Here is a 17,115-nt window from a genome sequence, read left to right on the forward strand (position 1 = left end):
AATATAGTGTATTGATATGGTTGAATATAGTGTATTGATATGGTTGAATATAGTGTATTGATGTGTTTGAGGGTTGAATATAGTGTATTGATATGGTTGAATATAGTGTATTGATATGGTTGAATATAGTGTATTGATGTGGTTGAATATAGTGTATTGATATGGTTGAATATAGTGTATTGATGTGTTTGAGGGTTGAATATAGTGTATTGATATGGTTGAATATAGTGTATTGATATGTTTGAATATAGTGTATTGATATGTTTGAGAGTTGAATATAGTGTATTGATATGTTTGAATATAGTGTATTGATATGTTTGAGAGTTGAATATAGTGTATTGATATGTTTGAATATAGTGTATTGATGTGGTTGAATATAGTGTATTGATATGGTTGAATATAGTGTATTGATGTGGTTGAATATAGTGTATTGATATGGTTGAATATAGTGTATTGATATGGTTGAATATAGTGTATTGATGTGGTTGAATATAGTGTATTGATATGGTTGAATATAGTGTATTGATGTGTTTGAGGGTTGAATATAGTGTATTGATATGTTTGAGAGTTGAATATAGTGTATTGATATGTTTGAATATAGTGTATTGATATGTTTGAGAGTTGAATATAGTGTATTGATATGTTTGAATATAGTGTATTGATATGTTTGAGGGTTGAATATAGTGTATTGATATGTTTGAGAGTTGAATATAGTGTATTGATATGGTTGAATATAGTGTATTGATATGTTTGAGAGTTGAATATAGTGTATTGATATGTTTGAGGGTTGAATATAGTGTATTGATATGTTTGAGGGTTGAATATAGTGTATTGATATGTTTGAGGGTTGAACATAGTGTATTGATGTGTTTGAGAGTTGAATATAGTGTATTGATATGTTTGAATATAGTGTATTGATATGTTTGAGAGTTGAATATAGTGTATTGATGTGTTTGAGGGTTGAATATAGTGTATTGATGTGTTTGAGAGTTGAATATAGTGTATTGATATGTTTGAGGGTTGAATATAGTGTATTGATGTGTTTGAGAGTTGAATATAGTGTATTGATATGTTTGAGGGTTGAATATAGTGTATTGATATGTTTGAATATAGTGTATTGATATGTTTGAATATAGTGTATTGATATGTTTGAATATAGTGTATTGATGTGTTTGAGGGTTGAATATAGTGTATTGATATGTTTGAGGGTTGAATATAGTGTATTGATATGTTTGAGAGTTGAATATAGTGTATTGATATGTTTGAATATAGTGTATTGATATGTTTGAATATAGTGTATTGATATGTTTGAGGGTTGAATATAGTGTATTGATATGTTTGAGGGTTGAATATAGTGTATTGATATGTTTGAGAGTTGAATATAGTGTATTGATATGTTTGAGGGTTGAATATAGTGTATTGATATGTTTGAGGGTTGAATATAGTGTATTGATATGTTTGAATATAGTGTATTGATGTGTTTGAATATAGTGTATTGATATGTTTGAGGGTTGAATATAGTGTATTGATATGTTTGAATATAGTGTATTGATATGTTTGAATATAGTGTATTGATATGTTTGAGGGTTGAATATAGTGTATTGATATGGTTGAATATAGTGTATTGATATGGTTGAATATAGTGTATTGATATGTTTGAGGGTTGAATATAGTGTATTGATATGGTTGAATATAGTGTATTGATATGGTTGAATATAGTGTATTGATATGTTTGAATATAGTGTATTGATATGGTTGAATATAGTGTATTGATATGGTTGAATATAGTGTATTGATATGGTTGAATATAGTGTATTGATATGGTTGAATATAGTGTATTGATGTGGTTGAATATAGTGTATTGATGTGGTTGAATATAGTGTATTGATATGGTTGAATATAGTGTATTGATATGTTTGAGGGTTGAATATAGTGTATTGATATGTTTGAGGGTTGAATATAGTGTATTGATATGTTTGAATATAGTGTATTGATATGTTTGAGAGTTGAATATAGTGTATTGATATGTTTGAGGGTTGAATATAGTGTATTGATATGTTTGAATATAGTGTATTGATATGTTTGAGAGTTGAATATAGTGTATTGATGTGGTTGAATATAGTGTATTGATATGGTTGAATATAGTGTATTGATATGTTTGAGGGTTGAATATAGTGTATTGGTTATTGATTTACCCAGTTGCGTAGCTCCAGCTTCCTGGGGTCCGTCTCTTCCGGAGGTTCAGGTTTGGCCTTGCCTCCTTTGCCCTTCTTGACCCTGGCCTTGCCCTTCCCTGCCCCACCACCTCCACCGCGGACTGGGACCGGGCTCTTGGTCTTCTCCTGGGGTGCCGTGGCGTTGGCCGCCTGGAAGGTAACACAGGAGGGATGAAAGCCCCTTGTTGACCCAGTTCACATGGAGCTGTTGCAGTACCTGCAGTGGAGGTTGTTGTCTCACCATCACCGTTGGTTAGAGCTTCAGGTTTGTGTCCCAAATGGAACCCTATACCCTGTCTCGCGCACTAGTTTTGACCAAGTCCAATAGGGATCTGGACAAAAGTAGTGCACTATGTTTAGGGAATTTGATGCCATTTGGGGTCAGGTAAAATATTTATTTTGGAATATGGGCAGTTGTTCTGACTTGAGGTCTGCAAGCTGAACTCTATTGAAGCCGTATTATTCAAACTTTACTCTAACCCGCTGATGCCAATGAGTGATTTAGGTCAAAGGTCAAGTTGCACATGCTTATCTGATCTCTGAATCAGACCCATGTTCATTACAACTCTGAATCAGGCCCTGTTAGACCAGCATGGTGTAGTTCACTACAACTCTGAATCAGACCCTGTTAGACCAGCATGGTGATGTTCATTACAACTCTGAATCAGACCCTGTTAGACCAGCATGGTGATGTTCACTACAACTCTGAATCAGGCCCTGTTAGACCAGCATGGTGATGTTCACTACAACTCTGAATCAGACCCTGTTAGACCAGCATGGTGATGTTCACTACAACTCTGAATCAGACCCTGTTAGACCAGCATGGTGATGTTCATTACAACTCTGAATCAGACCCTGTTAGACCAGCATGGTGATGTTCATTACAACTCTGAATCAGACCCTGTTAGACCAGCATGGTGATGTTCATTACAACTCTGAATCAGACCCTGTTAGACCAGCATGGTGATGTTCATTACAACTCTGAATCAGACCCTGTTAGACCAGCATGGTGATGTTCACTACAACTCTGAATCAGACCCTGTTAGACCAGCATGGTGATGTTCATTGTGTATCCACGTGTTTCCCAAGTTGTTTATAGACTTACTCTGCCACTCATGGGCCAGTGGTGACCGTAGACGAAGATCTGGCTCCTAGCGATGTCCACTCTGTTCCAGGCCAGGGCTAGACTCAGCTGGTCAGGGGCAGAGGCATTGGTGCCTACAATCAAACACCAACAAGGCTTTTTGGTTTAACCTTGAAACGCTTCACATCTGTTCTATAGACTATGTCTGGGATTCATATCCAATGTCTCAATCCCAGCATGCATCTGTTCTATAGACTATGTCTGGGATTCATATCCAATGTCTCAATCCCAGCATGCATCTGTTCTATAGACTATGGCTGGGATTCAAATGTCTCAATCCCAGCATGCATCTGTTCTATAGACTATGTCTGGGATTCAAATCCAATGTCTCAATCCCAGCATGCATCTGTTCTATAGACTATGACTGGGATTCAGATCAAATGTCTCAATCCCAGCATGCATCTGTTCTATAGACTATGACTGGGATTCAGATCAAATGTCTCAATCCCAGCATGCATCTGTTTTATAGACTATGACTGGGATTCAGATCAAATGTCTCAATCCCAGCATGCATCTGTTCTATAGACTATGACTGGGATTCAGATCAAATGTCTCAATCCCAGCATGCATCTGTTCTATAGACTATGACTGGGATTCAGATCAAATGTCTCAATCCCAGCATGCATCTGTTCTATAGACTATGACTGGGATTCAGATCAAATGTCTCAATCCCAGCATGCATCTGTTCTATAGACTATGGCTGGGATTCAAATGTCTCAATCCCAGCATGCATCTGTTCTATAGACTATGGCTGGGATTCAGATTAAATGTCTCAATCCCAGCATGCATCTGTTCTATAGACTATGGCTGGGATTCAGATCAAACGTCTCAATCCCAGCATGCATCTGTTCTATAGACTATGACTGGGATTCAGATCAAATGTCTCAATCCCAGCATGCATCTGTTCTACAGACTATGGCTGGGATTCAGATCAAATGTCTCAATCCCAGCATGCATCTGTTCTATAGACTATGACTGGGATTCAAATCAAATGTCTCAATCCCAGCATGCATCTGTTCTATAGACTATGACTGGGATTCAGATCAAATGTCTCAATCCCAGCGTATGTGAGAAATATCCTCTCTCTGCAGTCAATAGTGTTAGGGGTGAAGTTAAAGAGCAGAAGAACAGTGTTCTTCCCAGGTTACCTTTGAGCAAGGCTGTCAGTATGGACATCTCGATATCCTGCTGGCCCTCTGAGCCCATACGAAACACAGTGATCTAACAGGCCCATGAAAGAACAACAACAACAAAGACAGGTGTGAAGGGTCAAAGGTCAACTCTCTTTTTCAGGGATTCAGTGCATGTCAAGTCTGCTCCCGCTGTTCCCTTCCCCCTGGCGCTCGAGGGCGCCAGATTACCCTGCAATCACACGCTCCTGCCATCATCACGCACACCTGCCTTCTCTCGCCACGCGCTTCAGCGTTATTGGACTCACCTGGACTCACTTATCACCTGTTAATTTCCTCTCCTAAAATCTGTCAGTTTCCTGCTCTGTTCACCTGGACTCACTTATCACCTGTTAATTTCCTCTCCTAAAATCTGTCAGTTTCCTGCTCTTTTCACCTGGACTCACTTATGACCTGTTAATTTCCTCTCCTAAAATCTGTCAGTTTCCTGCTCTGTTCACCTGGACTCACTTATCACCTGTTATTTCCTCTCCTAATATCTGTCAGTTTCCTTCTCTGTTCACCTGGACTCACTCATCATCTGTTAATTTCCTCTCCTATATCTGTCAGTTTCCTGCTCTGTTCACCTGGACTCACTCATCACCTGTTAATTTCCTCTCCTATATCTGTCAGTTTCCTTCTCTGTTCACCTGGACTCACTTATCACCTGTTAATTTCCTCTCCTATATCTGTCAGTTTCCTGCTCTGTTCACCTGGACTCACTTATGACCTGTTTATTTCCTCTCCTAAAATCTGTCAGTTTCCTGCTCTGTTCACCTGGACTCACTTATCACCTGTTAATTTCCTCTCCTAAAATCTGTCAGTTTCCTGCTCTGTTCACCTGGACTCACTCATCATCTGTTAATTTCCTCTCCTAAAATCTGTCAGTTTCCTGCTCTGTTCACCTGGACTCACTCATCACCTGTTAATTTCCTCTCCTAAAATCTGTCAGTTTCCTGCTCTGTTCACCTGGACTCACTCATCATCTGTTAATTTCCTCTCCTAAAATCTGTCAGTTTCCTGCTCTGTTCACCTGGACTCACTCATCACCTGTTAATTTCCTCTCCTAAAATCTGTCAGTTTCCTGCTCTTTTCACCTGGACTCACTTATGACCTGTTAATTTCCTCTCCTAAAATCTGTCAGTTTCCTGCTCTTTTCACCTGGACTCACTTATCACCTGTTAATTTCCTCTCCTAAAATCTGTCAGTTTCCTGCTCTTTTCACCTGGACTCACTTATGACCTGTTAATTTCCTCTCCTAAAATCTGTCAGTTTCCTGCTCTTTTCACCTGGACTCACTTATCACCTGTTAATTTCCTCTCCTAAAATCTGTCAGTTTCCTGCTCTTTTCACCTGGACTCACTTATGACCTGTTAATTTCCTCTCCTAAAATCTGTCAGTTTCCTGCTCTGTTCACCTGGACTCACTTATCACCTGTTATTTCCTCTCCTAATATCTGTCAGTTTCCTTCTCTGTTCACCTGGACTCACTTATCACCTGTTAATTTCCTCTCCTAATATCTGTCAGTTTCCTTCTCTGTTCACCTGGACTCACTTATCACCTGTTAATTTCCTCTCCTAAAATCTGTCAGTTTCCTGCTCTGTTCACCTGGACTCACTTATCACCTGTTATTTCCTCTCCTAATATCTGTCAGTTTCCTTCTCTGTTCACCTGCACTCACTTATCACCTGTTAATTTCCTCTCCTAATATCTGTCAGTTTCCTTCTCTGTTCACCTGGACTCACTTATCACCTGTTAATTTCCTCTCCTAAAATCTGTCAGTTTCCTGCTCTGTTCACCTGGACTCACTCATCACCTGTTAATTTCCTCTCCTAATATCTGTCAGTTTCCTTCTCTGTTCACCTGGACTCACTCATCACCTGTTAATTTCCTCTCCTAATATCTGTCAGTTTCCTTCTCTGTTCACCTGGACTCACTCATCACCTGTTAATTTCCTCTCCTAATATCTGTCAGTTTCCTTCTCTGTTCACCTGGACTCACTCATCACCTGTTAATTTCCTCTCCTAATGTCTGTCAGTTTCCTGCTCTGTTCACCTGGACTCACTCATCACCTGTTAATTTCCTCTCCTAAAATCTGTCAGTTTCCTGCTCTGTTCACCTGGACTCACTCATCACCTGTTAATTTCCTCTCCTAATATCTGTCAGTTTCCTTCTCTGTTCACCTGGACTCACTCATCACCTGTTAATTTCCTCTCCTAAAATCTGTCAGTTTCCTGCTCTGTTCACCTGGACTCACTCATCATCTGTTAATTTCCTCTCCTAAAATCTGTCAGTTTCCTGCTCTGTTCACCTGGACTCACTCATCACCTGTTAATTTCCTCTCCTAAAATCTGTCAGTTTCCTGCTCTTTTCACCTGGACTCACTTATGACCTGTTAATTTCCTCTCCTAAAATCTGTCAGTTTCCTGCTCTTTTCACCTGGACTCACTTATGACCTGTTAATTTCCTCTCCTAAAATCTGTCAGTTTCCTGCTCTTTTCACCTGGACTCACTTATCACCTGTTAATTTCCTCTCCTAAAATCTGTCAGTTTCCTGCTCTTTTCACCTGGACTCACTTATGACCTGTTCATTTCCTCTCCTAAAATCTGTCAGTTTCCTGCTCTGTTCACCTGGACTCACTTATCACCTGTTATTTCCTCTCCTAATATCTGTCAGTTTCCTTCTCTGTTCACCTGGACTCACTTATCACCTGTTAATTTCCTCTCCTAATATCTGTCAGTTTCCTTCTCTGTTCACCTGGACTCACTTATCACCTGTTAATTTCCTCTCCTAAAATCTGTCAGTTTCCTGCTCTGTTCACCTGGACTCACTTATCACCTGTTATTTCCTCTCCTAATATCTGTCAGTTTCCTTCTCTGTTCACCTGGACTCACTTATCACCTGTTAATTTCCTCTCCTAATATCTGTCAGTTTCCTTCTCTGTTCACCTGGACTCACTTATCACCTGTTAATTTCCTCTCCTAAAATCTGTCAGTTTCCTGCTCTGTTCACCTGGACTCACTCATCACCTGTTAATTTCCTCTCCTAATATCTGTCAGTTTCCTTCTCTGTTCACCTGGACTCACTCATCACCTGTTAATTTCCTCTCCTAATATCTGTCAGTTTCCTTCTCTGTTCACCTGGACTCACTCATCACCTGTTAATTTCCTCTCCTAATGTCTGTCAGTTTCCTGCTCTGTTCACCTGGACTCACTCATCACCTGTTAATTTCCTCTCCTAAAATCTGTCAGTTTCCTGCTCTGTTCACCTGGACTCACTCAACACCTGTTAATTTCCTCTTCTAATATCTGTCAGTTTCCTTCTCTGTTCACCTGGACTCACTCATCACCTGTTAATTTCCTCTCCTAAAATCTGTCAGTTTCCTGCTCTGTTCACCTGGACTCACTCATCACCTGTTAATTTCCTCTCCTAATATCTGTCAGTTTCCTTCTCTGTTCACCTGGACTCACTCATCACCTGTTAATTTCCTCTCCTAATGTCTGTCAGTTTCCTGCTCTGTTCACCTGGACTCACTCATCACCTGTTAATTTCCTCTCCTAAAATCTGTCAGTTTCCTGCTCTGTTCACCTGGACTCACTCATCACCTGTTTATTTCCTCTCCTAAAATCTGTCAGTTTCCTGCTCTGTTCACCTGGACTCACTCATCACCTGTTAATTTCCTCTCCTATATTTGTCAGTTTCCTGCTCTGTTCACCTGGACTCACTCATCACCTGTTAATTTCCTCTCCTAAAATCTGTCAGTTTCCTGCTCTGTTCACCTGGACTCACTCATCACCTGTTTATTTCCTCTCCTAAAATCTGTCAGTTTCCTGCTCTGTTCACCTGGACTCACTCATCACCTGTTAATTTCCTCTCCTAAAATCTGTCAGTTTCCTGCTCTGTTCACCTGGACTCACTCATCACCTGTTAATTTCCTCTCCTAATATCTGTCAGTTTCCTGCTCTGTTCACCTGGACTCACTTATCACCTGTTAATTTCCTCTCCTATATCTCTCAGTTTCCTGCTCTGTTCACCTGGACTCACTTATCACCTGTTAATTTCCTCTCCTAATATCTGTCAGTTTCCTTCTCTGTTCACCTGGACTCACTTATCACCTGTTAATTTCCTCTCCTATATCTCTCAGTTTCCTGCTCTGTTCACCTGGACTCACTTATCACCTGTTAATTTCCTCTCCTAATATCTGTCAGTTTCCTGCTCTGTTCACCTGGACTCACTTATCACCTGTTAATTTCCTCTCCTATATCTCTCAGTTTCCTGCTCTGTTCACCTGGACTCACTTATCACCTGTTAATTTCCTCTCCTAATATCTGTCAGTTTCCTGCTCTGTTCACCTGGACTCACTTATCACCTGTTAATTTCCTCTCCTATATCTCTCAGTTTCCTGCTCTGTTCACCTGGACTCACTTATCACCTGTTAATTTCCTCTCCTAATATCTGTCAGTTTCCTTCTCTGTTCACCTGGACTCACTTATCACCTGTTAATTTCCTCTCCTAATATCTGTCAGTTTCCTGCTCTGTTCACCTGGACTCACTCATCACCTGTTAATTTCCTCTCCTATATCTGTCAGTTTCCTGCTCTGTTCACCTGGACTCACTTACCACCTGTTAATTTCCTCTCCTAATATCTGTCAGTTTCCTGCTCTGTTCACCTGGACTCACTTATCACCTGTTCATTTCATCTCCTAATATCTGTCAGTTTCCTGCTCTGTTCACCTGGACTCACTCATCACCTGTTAATTTCCTCTCCTATATCTGTCAGTTTCCTGCTCTGTTCACCTGGACTCACTTACCACCTGTTAATTTCCTCTCCTAATATCTGTCAGTTTCCTGCTCTGTTCACCTGGACTCACTCACCACCTGTTAATTTCCTCTCCTATATCTGTCAGTTTCCTGCTCTGTTCACCTGGACTCACTCATCACCTGTTAATTTCCTCTCCTAATATCTGTCAGTTTCCTTCTCTGTTCACCTGGACTCACTCATCACCTGTTAATTTCCTCTCCTAATATCTGTCAGTTTCCTGCTCTGTTCACCTGGACTCACTCATCACCTGTTAATTTCCTCTCCTAATATCTGTCAGTTTCCTTCTCTGTTCACCTGGACTCACTCATCACCTGTTAATTTCCTCTCCTAATATCTGTCAGTTTCCTTCTCTGTTCACCTGGACTCACTCATCACCTGTTAATTTCCTCTCCTAATATCTGTCAGTTTCCTGCTCTGTTCACCTGGACTCACTCATCACCTGTTAATTTCCTCTCCTAATATCTGTCAGTTTCCTTCTCTGTTCACCTGGACTCACTTATCACCTGTTAATTTCCTCTCCTAATATCTGTCAGTTTCCTGCTCTGTTCACCTGGACTCACTCATCACCTGTTAATTTCCTCTCCTAATATCTGTCAGTTTCCTTCTCTGTTCACCTGGACTCACTTATCACCTGTTAATTTCCTCTCCTAATATCTGTCAGTTTCCTTCTCTGTTCACCTGGACTCACTTATCACCTGTTAATTTCCTCTCCTAATATCTGTCAGTTTCCTGCTCTGTTCACCTGGACTCACTTATCACCTGTTAATTTCCTCTCCTAATATCTGTCAGTTTCCTGCTCTGTTCACCTGGACTCACTCATCACCTGTTAATTTCCTCTCCTAATATCTGTCAGTTTCCTTCTCTGTTCACCTGGACTCACTCATCACCTGTTAATTTCCTCTCCTAATATCTGTCAGTTTCCTGCTCTGTTCACCTGGACTCACTAATCACCTGTTCATTTCCTCTCCTAATATCTGTCAGTTTCCTGCTCTGTTCACCTGGACTCACTCATCACCTGTTAATTTCCTCTCCTATATCTCTCAGTTTTCTGCTCTGTTCACCTGGACTCACTTATCACCTGTTAATTTCCTCTCCTAATATCTGTCAGTTTCCTGCTCTGTTCACCTGGACTCACTAATCACCTGTTCATTTCCTCTCCTAATATCTGTCAGTTTCCTGCTCTGTTCACCTGGACTCACTCATCACCTGTTAATTTCCTCTCCTATATCTGTCAGTTTCCTGCTCTGTTCACCTGGACTCACTCATCACCTGTTAATTTCCTCTCCTAATATCTGTCAGTTTCCTGCTCTGTTCACCTGGACTCACTCATCACCTGTTAATTTCCTCTCCTAATATCTGTCAGTTTCCTGCTCTGTTCACCTGGACTCACTTATCACCTGTTAATTTCCTCTCCTAATATCTGTCAGTTTCCTGCTCTGTTCACCTGGACTCACTCATCACCTGTTAATTTCCTCTCCTAATATCTGTCAGTTTCCTTCTCTGTTCACCTGGACTCACTCATCACCTGTTAATTTCCTCTCCTAATATCTGTCAGTTTCCTGCTCTGTTCACCTGGACTCACTAATCACCTGTTCATTTCCTCTCCTAATATCTGTCAGTTTCCTGCTCTGTTCACCTGGACTCACTCATCACCTGTTAATTTCCTCTCCTATATCTCTCAGTTTCCTGCTCTGTTCACCTGGACTCACTTATCACCTGTTAATTTCCTCTCCTAATATCTGTCAGTTTCCTGCTCTGTTCACCTGGACTCACTTATCACCTGTTAATTTCCTCTCCTAATATCTGTCAGTTTCCTTCTCTGTTCACCTGGACTCACTTATCACCTGTTAATTTCCTCTCCTAATATCTGTCAGTTTCCTGCTCTGTTCACCTGGACTCACTTATCACCTGTTAATTTCCTCTCCTAATATCTGTCAGTTTCCTGCTCTGTTCACCTGGACTCACTTATCACCTGTTAATTTCCTCTCCTAATATCTGTCAGTTTCCTTCTCTGTTCCAACGCTGCTGTATTGTTTTTGTGTTTTGTATTAGTTTCTGACGCGGTTCCTGTCTCGTCTCCGTTGTAATTAAATGTTTTACTCCCCTTTGTCTCTCCTGCGTCATTCCGCGTGACAGTGCATACTGTTAATCGCTGAAGTTGGAGACTTTTATCTCCCTCACCAACTTCAAACATCTGCTATCTGAGCAGCTAACCGATCGCTGCAGCTGTACATAGTCTATTGGTAAATAGCCCACCCATTTTCACCTACCTCATCCCCATACTGTTTTTATTTATTTATTTTTCTGCTCTTTTGCACACCAATATCTCTATCTCTACCTTTACATAACCATCTGATCATTTATCACTCCAGTGTTAATCTGCATAATTGTAATTATTTGCATACCTTCTCATGCCTTTTGCACACAATGTATATATAGACTCCCCTTTTTTCTACTGTGTTATTGACTTGTTAATTGTTTACTCCATGTGTAACTTTGTGTTGTCTGTTCACACTGCTATGCCTTATCTTGGCCAGGTCGCAGTTGCAAATGAGAACTTGTTCTCAACTAGCCTACCTGGTTAAATAAAGGTGAAATAAATAAAATAAAAAAAATAAAAAAAAGTGTATACTTTGGAGTGTGTCGTTTGGAGTGTGTCGTTTGGAGTGTGTCGTTTGGAGTGTGTCGTTTGGAGGATCTGTACTTGATTTTTTTGCTTCTTCAGAACACGGCTCTGTTTTTTAGTCTCTTGTTTTTCATGTGACAGAAACGCTCATACTAATAAATACTAACAGTAATAAATACTAATACTAATAAATACTAATAGTAATACATACTAATACTAATAAATACTGACACTAATAAATACGAATACTAATAAATACTAATACTGATAAATACTAATACTAATAAATACTTATACTAATAAATACTAATATTGATAAATACTAATACATACTAATACTAATAAATACTAATACCAATAAATACTAATACCAATAAATACTAATACTAATAAATACTAACACTAATAAATACTACTACTAATAAATACTAAGACTAATAAATACTAACACTAATAAATACTACGAATAATAAATACTAATATTATACTAATGATTGTGAATGTGTTTTGAGGACATATGGCACTCTCTCTTCAGGCATTTCTTCTATGTTAAATGAAGGAGTGGGCCTTTAAACGGCATTACTGGGGAACGTGTCAAAGGTCAAGCACGGTTCACAACTCTATCGCACGTCAGGGAGACAGTCAGCAGTGTGTGTGTGTGTGTGTGTGTGTGTGTGTGTGTGTGTGAGCGTGTGAGCGTGTGAGCGTGTGCATGTTAAGAGAAGTCAGAAGCCTCTCATTGTGAATTGTGTCTCTGAATAACAGGAGCTGTCCTTATAAACCCCAGACACACCCTGCAGTACATAACAAGCCCTTCAGAGTTAAACAACCCTCTTAGTAAGATAACAGTATCGTCCTTGTTGTTGCCCAGACCATCCCAAATGCAATAAGACTGCAGGCCTGTCACATGCCAGCAAGGAATGCACTGCTAATAGCACACTTATGTCTGTTGAAACTTTTCAGAACCGAACCAATCCAAAGATTCACTGATAATGAGCTAAGTGTTGCAGCTCCATGACTGGCCCCTCATAATAGCTCCACCACCAGGCCCTCGTGATAGCTCCACCACCAGGCCCTTGTGATAGCTCCACCACCAGGCCCTTGTAATAGCTCTACCACCAGGCCTTTGTGATAGCTCCACCACCAGGCCCTCGTGATAGCTTCACCACAAGGCCCTCATGATAGCTCCATCACCAGGCCCTCGTGATAGTTCCACCACTAGGCCCTGGTGATAGCTCCACCACAAGGCCCTCGTGATAGCTCTACCACAAGGCCCTTGTGATAGCTCCACCACTAGGCCCCTGTGGTTACAATTCTCTGTTTGTAATCATCGGAACCATCCATCTCCATGATATCTAGTTGTACCTGACTAATTTCCCACACATCCCCCAGTCTAGATATCAATCTATATACTGTCATTCAGACTGTTATATACTGTGATGTAATGGACTGTCATTCAGACTGTTATATACTGTAGTGTAGTGAGTGGACTGTCATTCAGACTGTTATATACTGTAATGTAGTGAGTGGACTGTCATTCAGACTGTTATATACTGCAATGTAGTGAGTGGACTGTCATTCAGTCTGTTATATACTGTAATGTAGTGAGTGGACTGTCATTCAGACTGTTATATACTGTAATGTAGTGGACTGTCATTCAGACTGTTATATACTGTCATTCAGACTGTTATATACTGTAATGTAGTGGACTGTCATTCAGACTGTTATATACTGTCATTCAGACTGTTATATACTGTAATGTAGTGGACTGTCATTCAGACTGTTATATACTGTAATGTAGTGAGTGGACTGTCATTCAGACTGTTATATACTGTAATGTAGTGAGTGGACTGTCATTCAGTCTGTTATATACTGTAATGTAGTGAGTGGACTGTCAATCAGACTGTTATATACTGTAATGTAGTGAGTGGACTGTCATTCAGACTGTTATATACTGTAATGTAGTGAGTGGACTGTCATTCAGTCTGTTATATACTGTAATGTAGTGAGTGGACTGTCAATCAGACTGTTATATACTGTAATGTAGTGAGTGGACTGTCATTCAGACTGTTATATACTGTAATGTAGTGGACTGTCATTCAGACTGTTATATACTGTAATGTAGTGAATGGACTGTCATTCAGACTGTTATATACTGTAATGTAGTGAATGGACTGTCATTCAGACTGTTATATACTGTAATGTAGTGGACTGTCATTCAGACTGTTATATACTGTAATGGACGGGAGGTCAGATACATCAACAGGAAATTTGGACGGGAGGTCAGATACTTAAAACTGGATGTTAGGACGGGAGGTCAGATATGTCAACAGGAAGTTAGGACGGGAGGTCAGATACATCAACAGGATGTTAGGACCGGAGGTCAGATACATCAACAGGATGTTAGGACGGGAGGTCAGATACATCAGCAGGATGTTAGGGATGAAGATGTGAGACAGGGATGATGGTGATGTAGTTGAAGATGTGAGACAGGGATGATGGTGATGTAGTTGAAGATGTGAGACAGGGATGATGGTGATGTAGTTGAAGATATGAGACGGGGATGATGGTGATGTAGTTGAAGATGTGAGACAGGGATGATGGTGATGTAGTTGAAGATGTGAGACAGGGATGATGGTGATGTAGTTGAGCATGTGAGACAGGGATGATGGTGATGTAGTTGAGCATGTGAGACAGGGATGATGGTGATGTAGTTGAAGATGTGAGACAGGGATGATGGTGATGTAGTTGAAGATGTGAGACAGGGATGATGGTGATGTAGATGAAGATGTGAGACCGGGATGATGGTGATGTAGTTGAAGATGTGAGACAGGGATGATGGTGATGTAGTTGAATATGTGAGACAGGGATGATGGTGATGTAGTATGAAGATGTGAGACAGGGATGATGGTGATGTAGTTGAAGATGTGAGACAGGGATGATGGTGATGTAGTATGAAGATGTGAGACAGGGATGATGGTGATGTAGTTGAAGATGTGAGACATGGATGATGGTGATATAGTATGAAGATGTGAGACAGGGATGATGGTGATGTAGTTGAAGATGTGAGATGGGGATGATGGTGATGTAGTTGAAGATGTGAGACAGGGATGATGGTGATATAGTATGAAGATGTGAGACAGGGATGATGGTGATGTAGTTGAAGATGTGAGACAGGGATGATGGTGATATAGTATGAAGATGTGAGACAGGGATGATGGTGATGTAGTTGAGCATGTGAGACAGGGATGATGGTGATGTAGTTGAGTATGTGAGACAGGGATGATGGTGATGTAGTTGAAGATGTGAGACGGGGATGATGGTGATATAGTATGAAGATGTGAGACAGGGATGATGGTGATGTAGTATGAAGATGTGAGACAGGGATGATGGTTATGTAGTTGAAGATGTGAGACAGGGATAATGGTGATGTAGTTGAAGATGTGAGACAGGGATGATGGTGTAGTTGAAGATGTGAGACAGGGATGATGGTGATGTAGTATGAAGATGTGAGACAGGGATGATGGTGATGTAGTTGAAGATGTGAGACAGGGATGATGGTGATGTAGTTGAAGATGTGAGACATGGATGATGGTGATGTAGTATGAAGATGTGAGACAGGGATGATGGTGATGTAGTTGAAGATGTGAGACAGGGATGATGGTGATGTAGTATGAAGATGTGAGACAGGGATGATGGTGATGTAGTTGAAGATGTGAGACAGGGATGATGGTGATGTAGTTGAGCATGTGAGACAGGGATGATGGTGATGTAGTTGAAGATGTGAGACATGGATGATGGTGATGTAGTTGAAGATGTGAGACAGGGATGATGGTGATGTAGTTGAGCATGTGAGACATGGATGATGGTGATATAGTATGAAGATGTGAGACGGGGATGATGGTGATGTAGTATGAAGATGTGAGACAGGGATGATGGTGATGTAGTATGAAGATGTGAGACAGGGATGATGGTGATGTAGTTTAAGAACCTGGGAGACAGGGATGATGGTGATGTGGTTGAAGATGTGAGACGGGGATGATGGTGATGTAGTTTAAGATGTGAGACAGGGATGATGGTGATGGAGTTGAGCATGTGAGACATGGATGATGGTGATGTAGTTGAAGATGTGAGACAGGGATGATGGTGATGTAGTTGAGCATGTGAGACAGGGATGATGGTGATGTAGATGAAGATGTGAGAGAGGGATGATGGTGATGTAGTATGAAGACGTGAGACAGGGATGATGGTGATGTAGTTTAAGATGTGAGACAGGGATGATGGTGATGTAGTTGAAGAAGCTGGGAGACAGGGATGATGGTGATGTGGTTGAAGATGTGAGACGGGGATGATGGTGATGTAGTTGAAGATGTGAGACAGGGATGATGGTGATGTAGTATGAAGATGTGAGACAGGGATGATGGTGATGTAGTTGAAGATGTGAGACATGGATGATGGTGATATAGTATGAAGATGTGAGACAGGGATGATGGTGATGTAGTTGAAGATGTGAGATGGGGATGATGGTGATGTAGTTGAAGATGTGAGACAGGGATGATGGTGATATAGTATGAAGATGTGAGACAGGGATGATGGTGATGTAGTTGAAAATGTGAGACAGGGATGATGGTGATATAGTATGAAGATGTGAGACAGGGATGATGGTGATGTAGTTGAGCATGTGAGACAGGGATGATGGTGATGTAGTTGAGTATGTGAGACAGGGATGATGGTGATGTAGTTGAAGATGTGAGACGGGGATGATGGTGATATAGTATGAAGATGTGAGACAGGGATGATGGTTATGTAGTATGAAGATGTGAGACAGGGATGATGGTTATGTAGTTGAAGATGTGAGACAGGGATGATGGTGATGTAGTTGAAGATGTGAGACAGGGATGATGGTGATGTAGTATGAAGATGTGAGACAGGGATGATGGTGATGTAGTTGAAGATGTGAGACAGGGATGATGGTGATGTAGTTGAAGATGTGAGACATGGATGATGGTGATGTAGTATGAAGATGTGAGACAGGGATGATGGTGATGTAGTTGAAGATTTGAGACAGGGATGATGGTGATGTAGTATGAAGATGTGAGACAGGGATGATGGTGATGTAGTTGAAGATGTGAGACAG

General features: G+C 40.7%; 1 protein-coding gene across 1 annotated transcript in view; it reads right to left on the bottom strand.

The window, feature by feature from the left end:
* The window catches only part of LOC118944560 (transient receptor potential cation channel subfamily M member 1-like), a 29,926-nt gene extending 27,466 nt beyond the window's left edge, over positions 1-2,460 (bottom strand). Inside the window, exons 1-2 of the mRNA XM_036964555.1 lie at positions 2,434-2,460; positions 2,196-2,366 (exon numbers count right to left, since the gene is read on the bottom strand). Coding sequence (XP_036820450.1) covers positions 2,196-2,366; positions 2,434-2,460 — 198 coding nt within the window. The remainder of the gene's footprint in view (positions 1-2,195; positions 2,367-2,433) is intronic.
* Between the last annotated feature and the right edge of the window lie 14,655 nt (positions 2,461-17,115).

Source organism: Oncorhynchus mykiss, chromosome 26, assembly GCF_013265735.2.
Source record: "Oncorhynchus mykiss isolate Arlee chromosome 26, USDA_OmykA_1.1, whole genome shotgun sequence".
NCBI classification, from domain to species: Eukaryota; Metazoa; Chordata; class Actinopteri; order Salmoniformes; family Salmonidae; genus Oncorhynchus; species Oncorhynchus mykiss.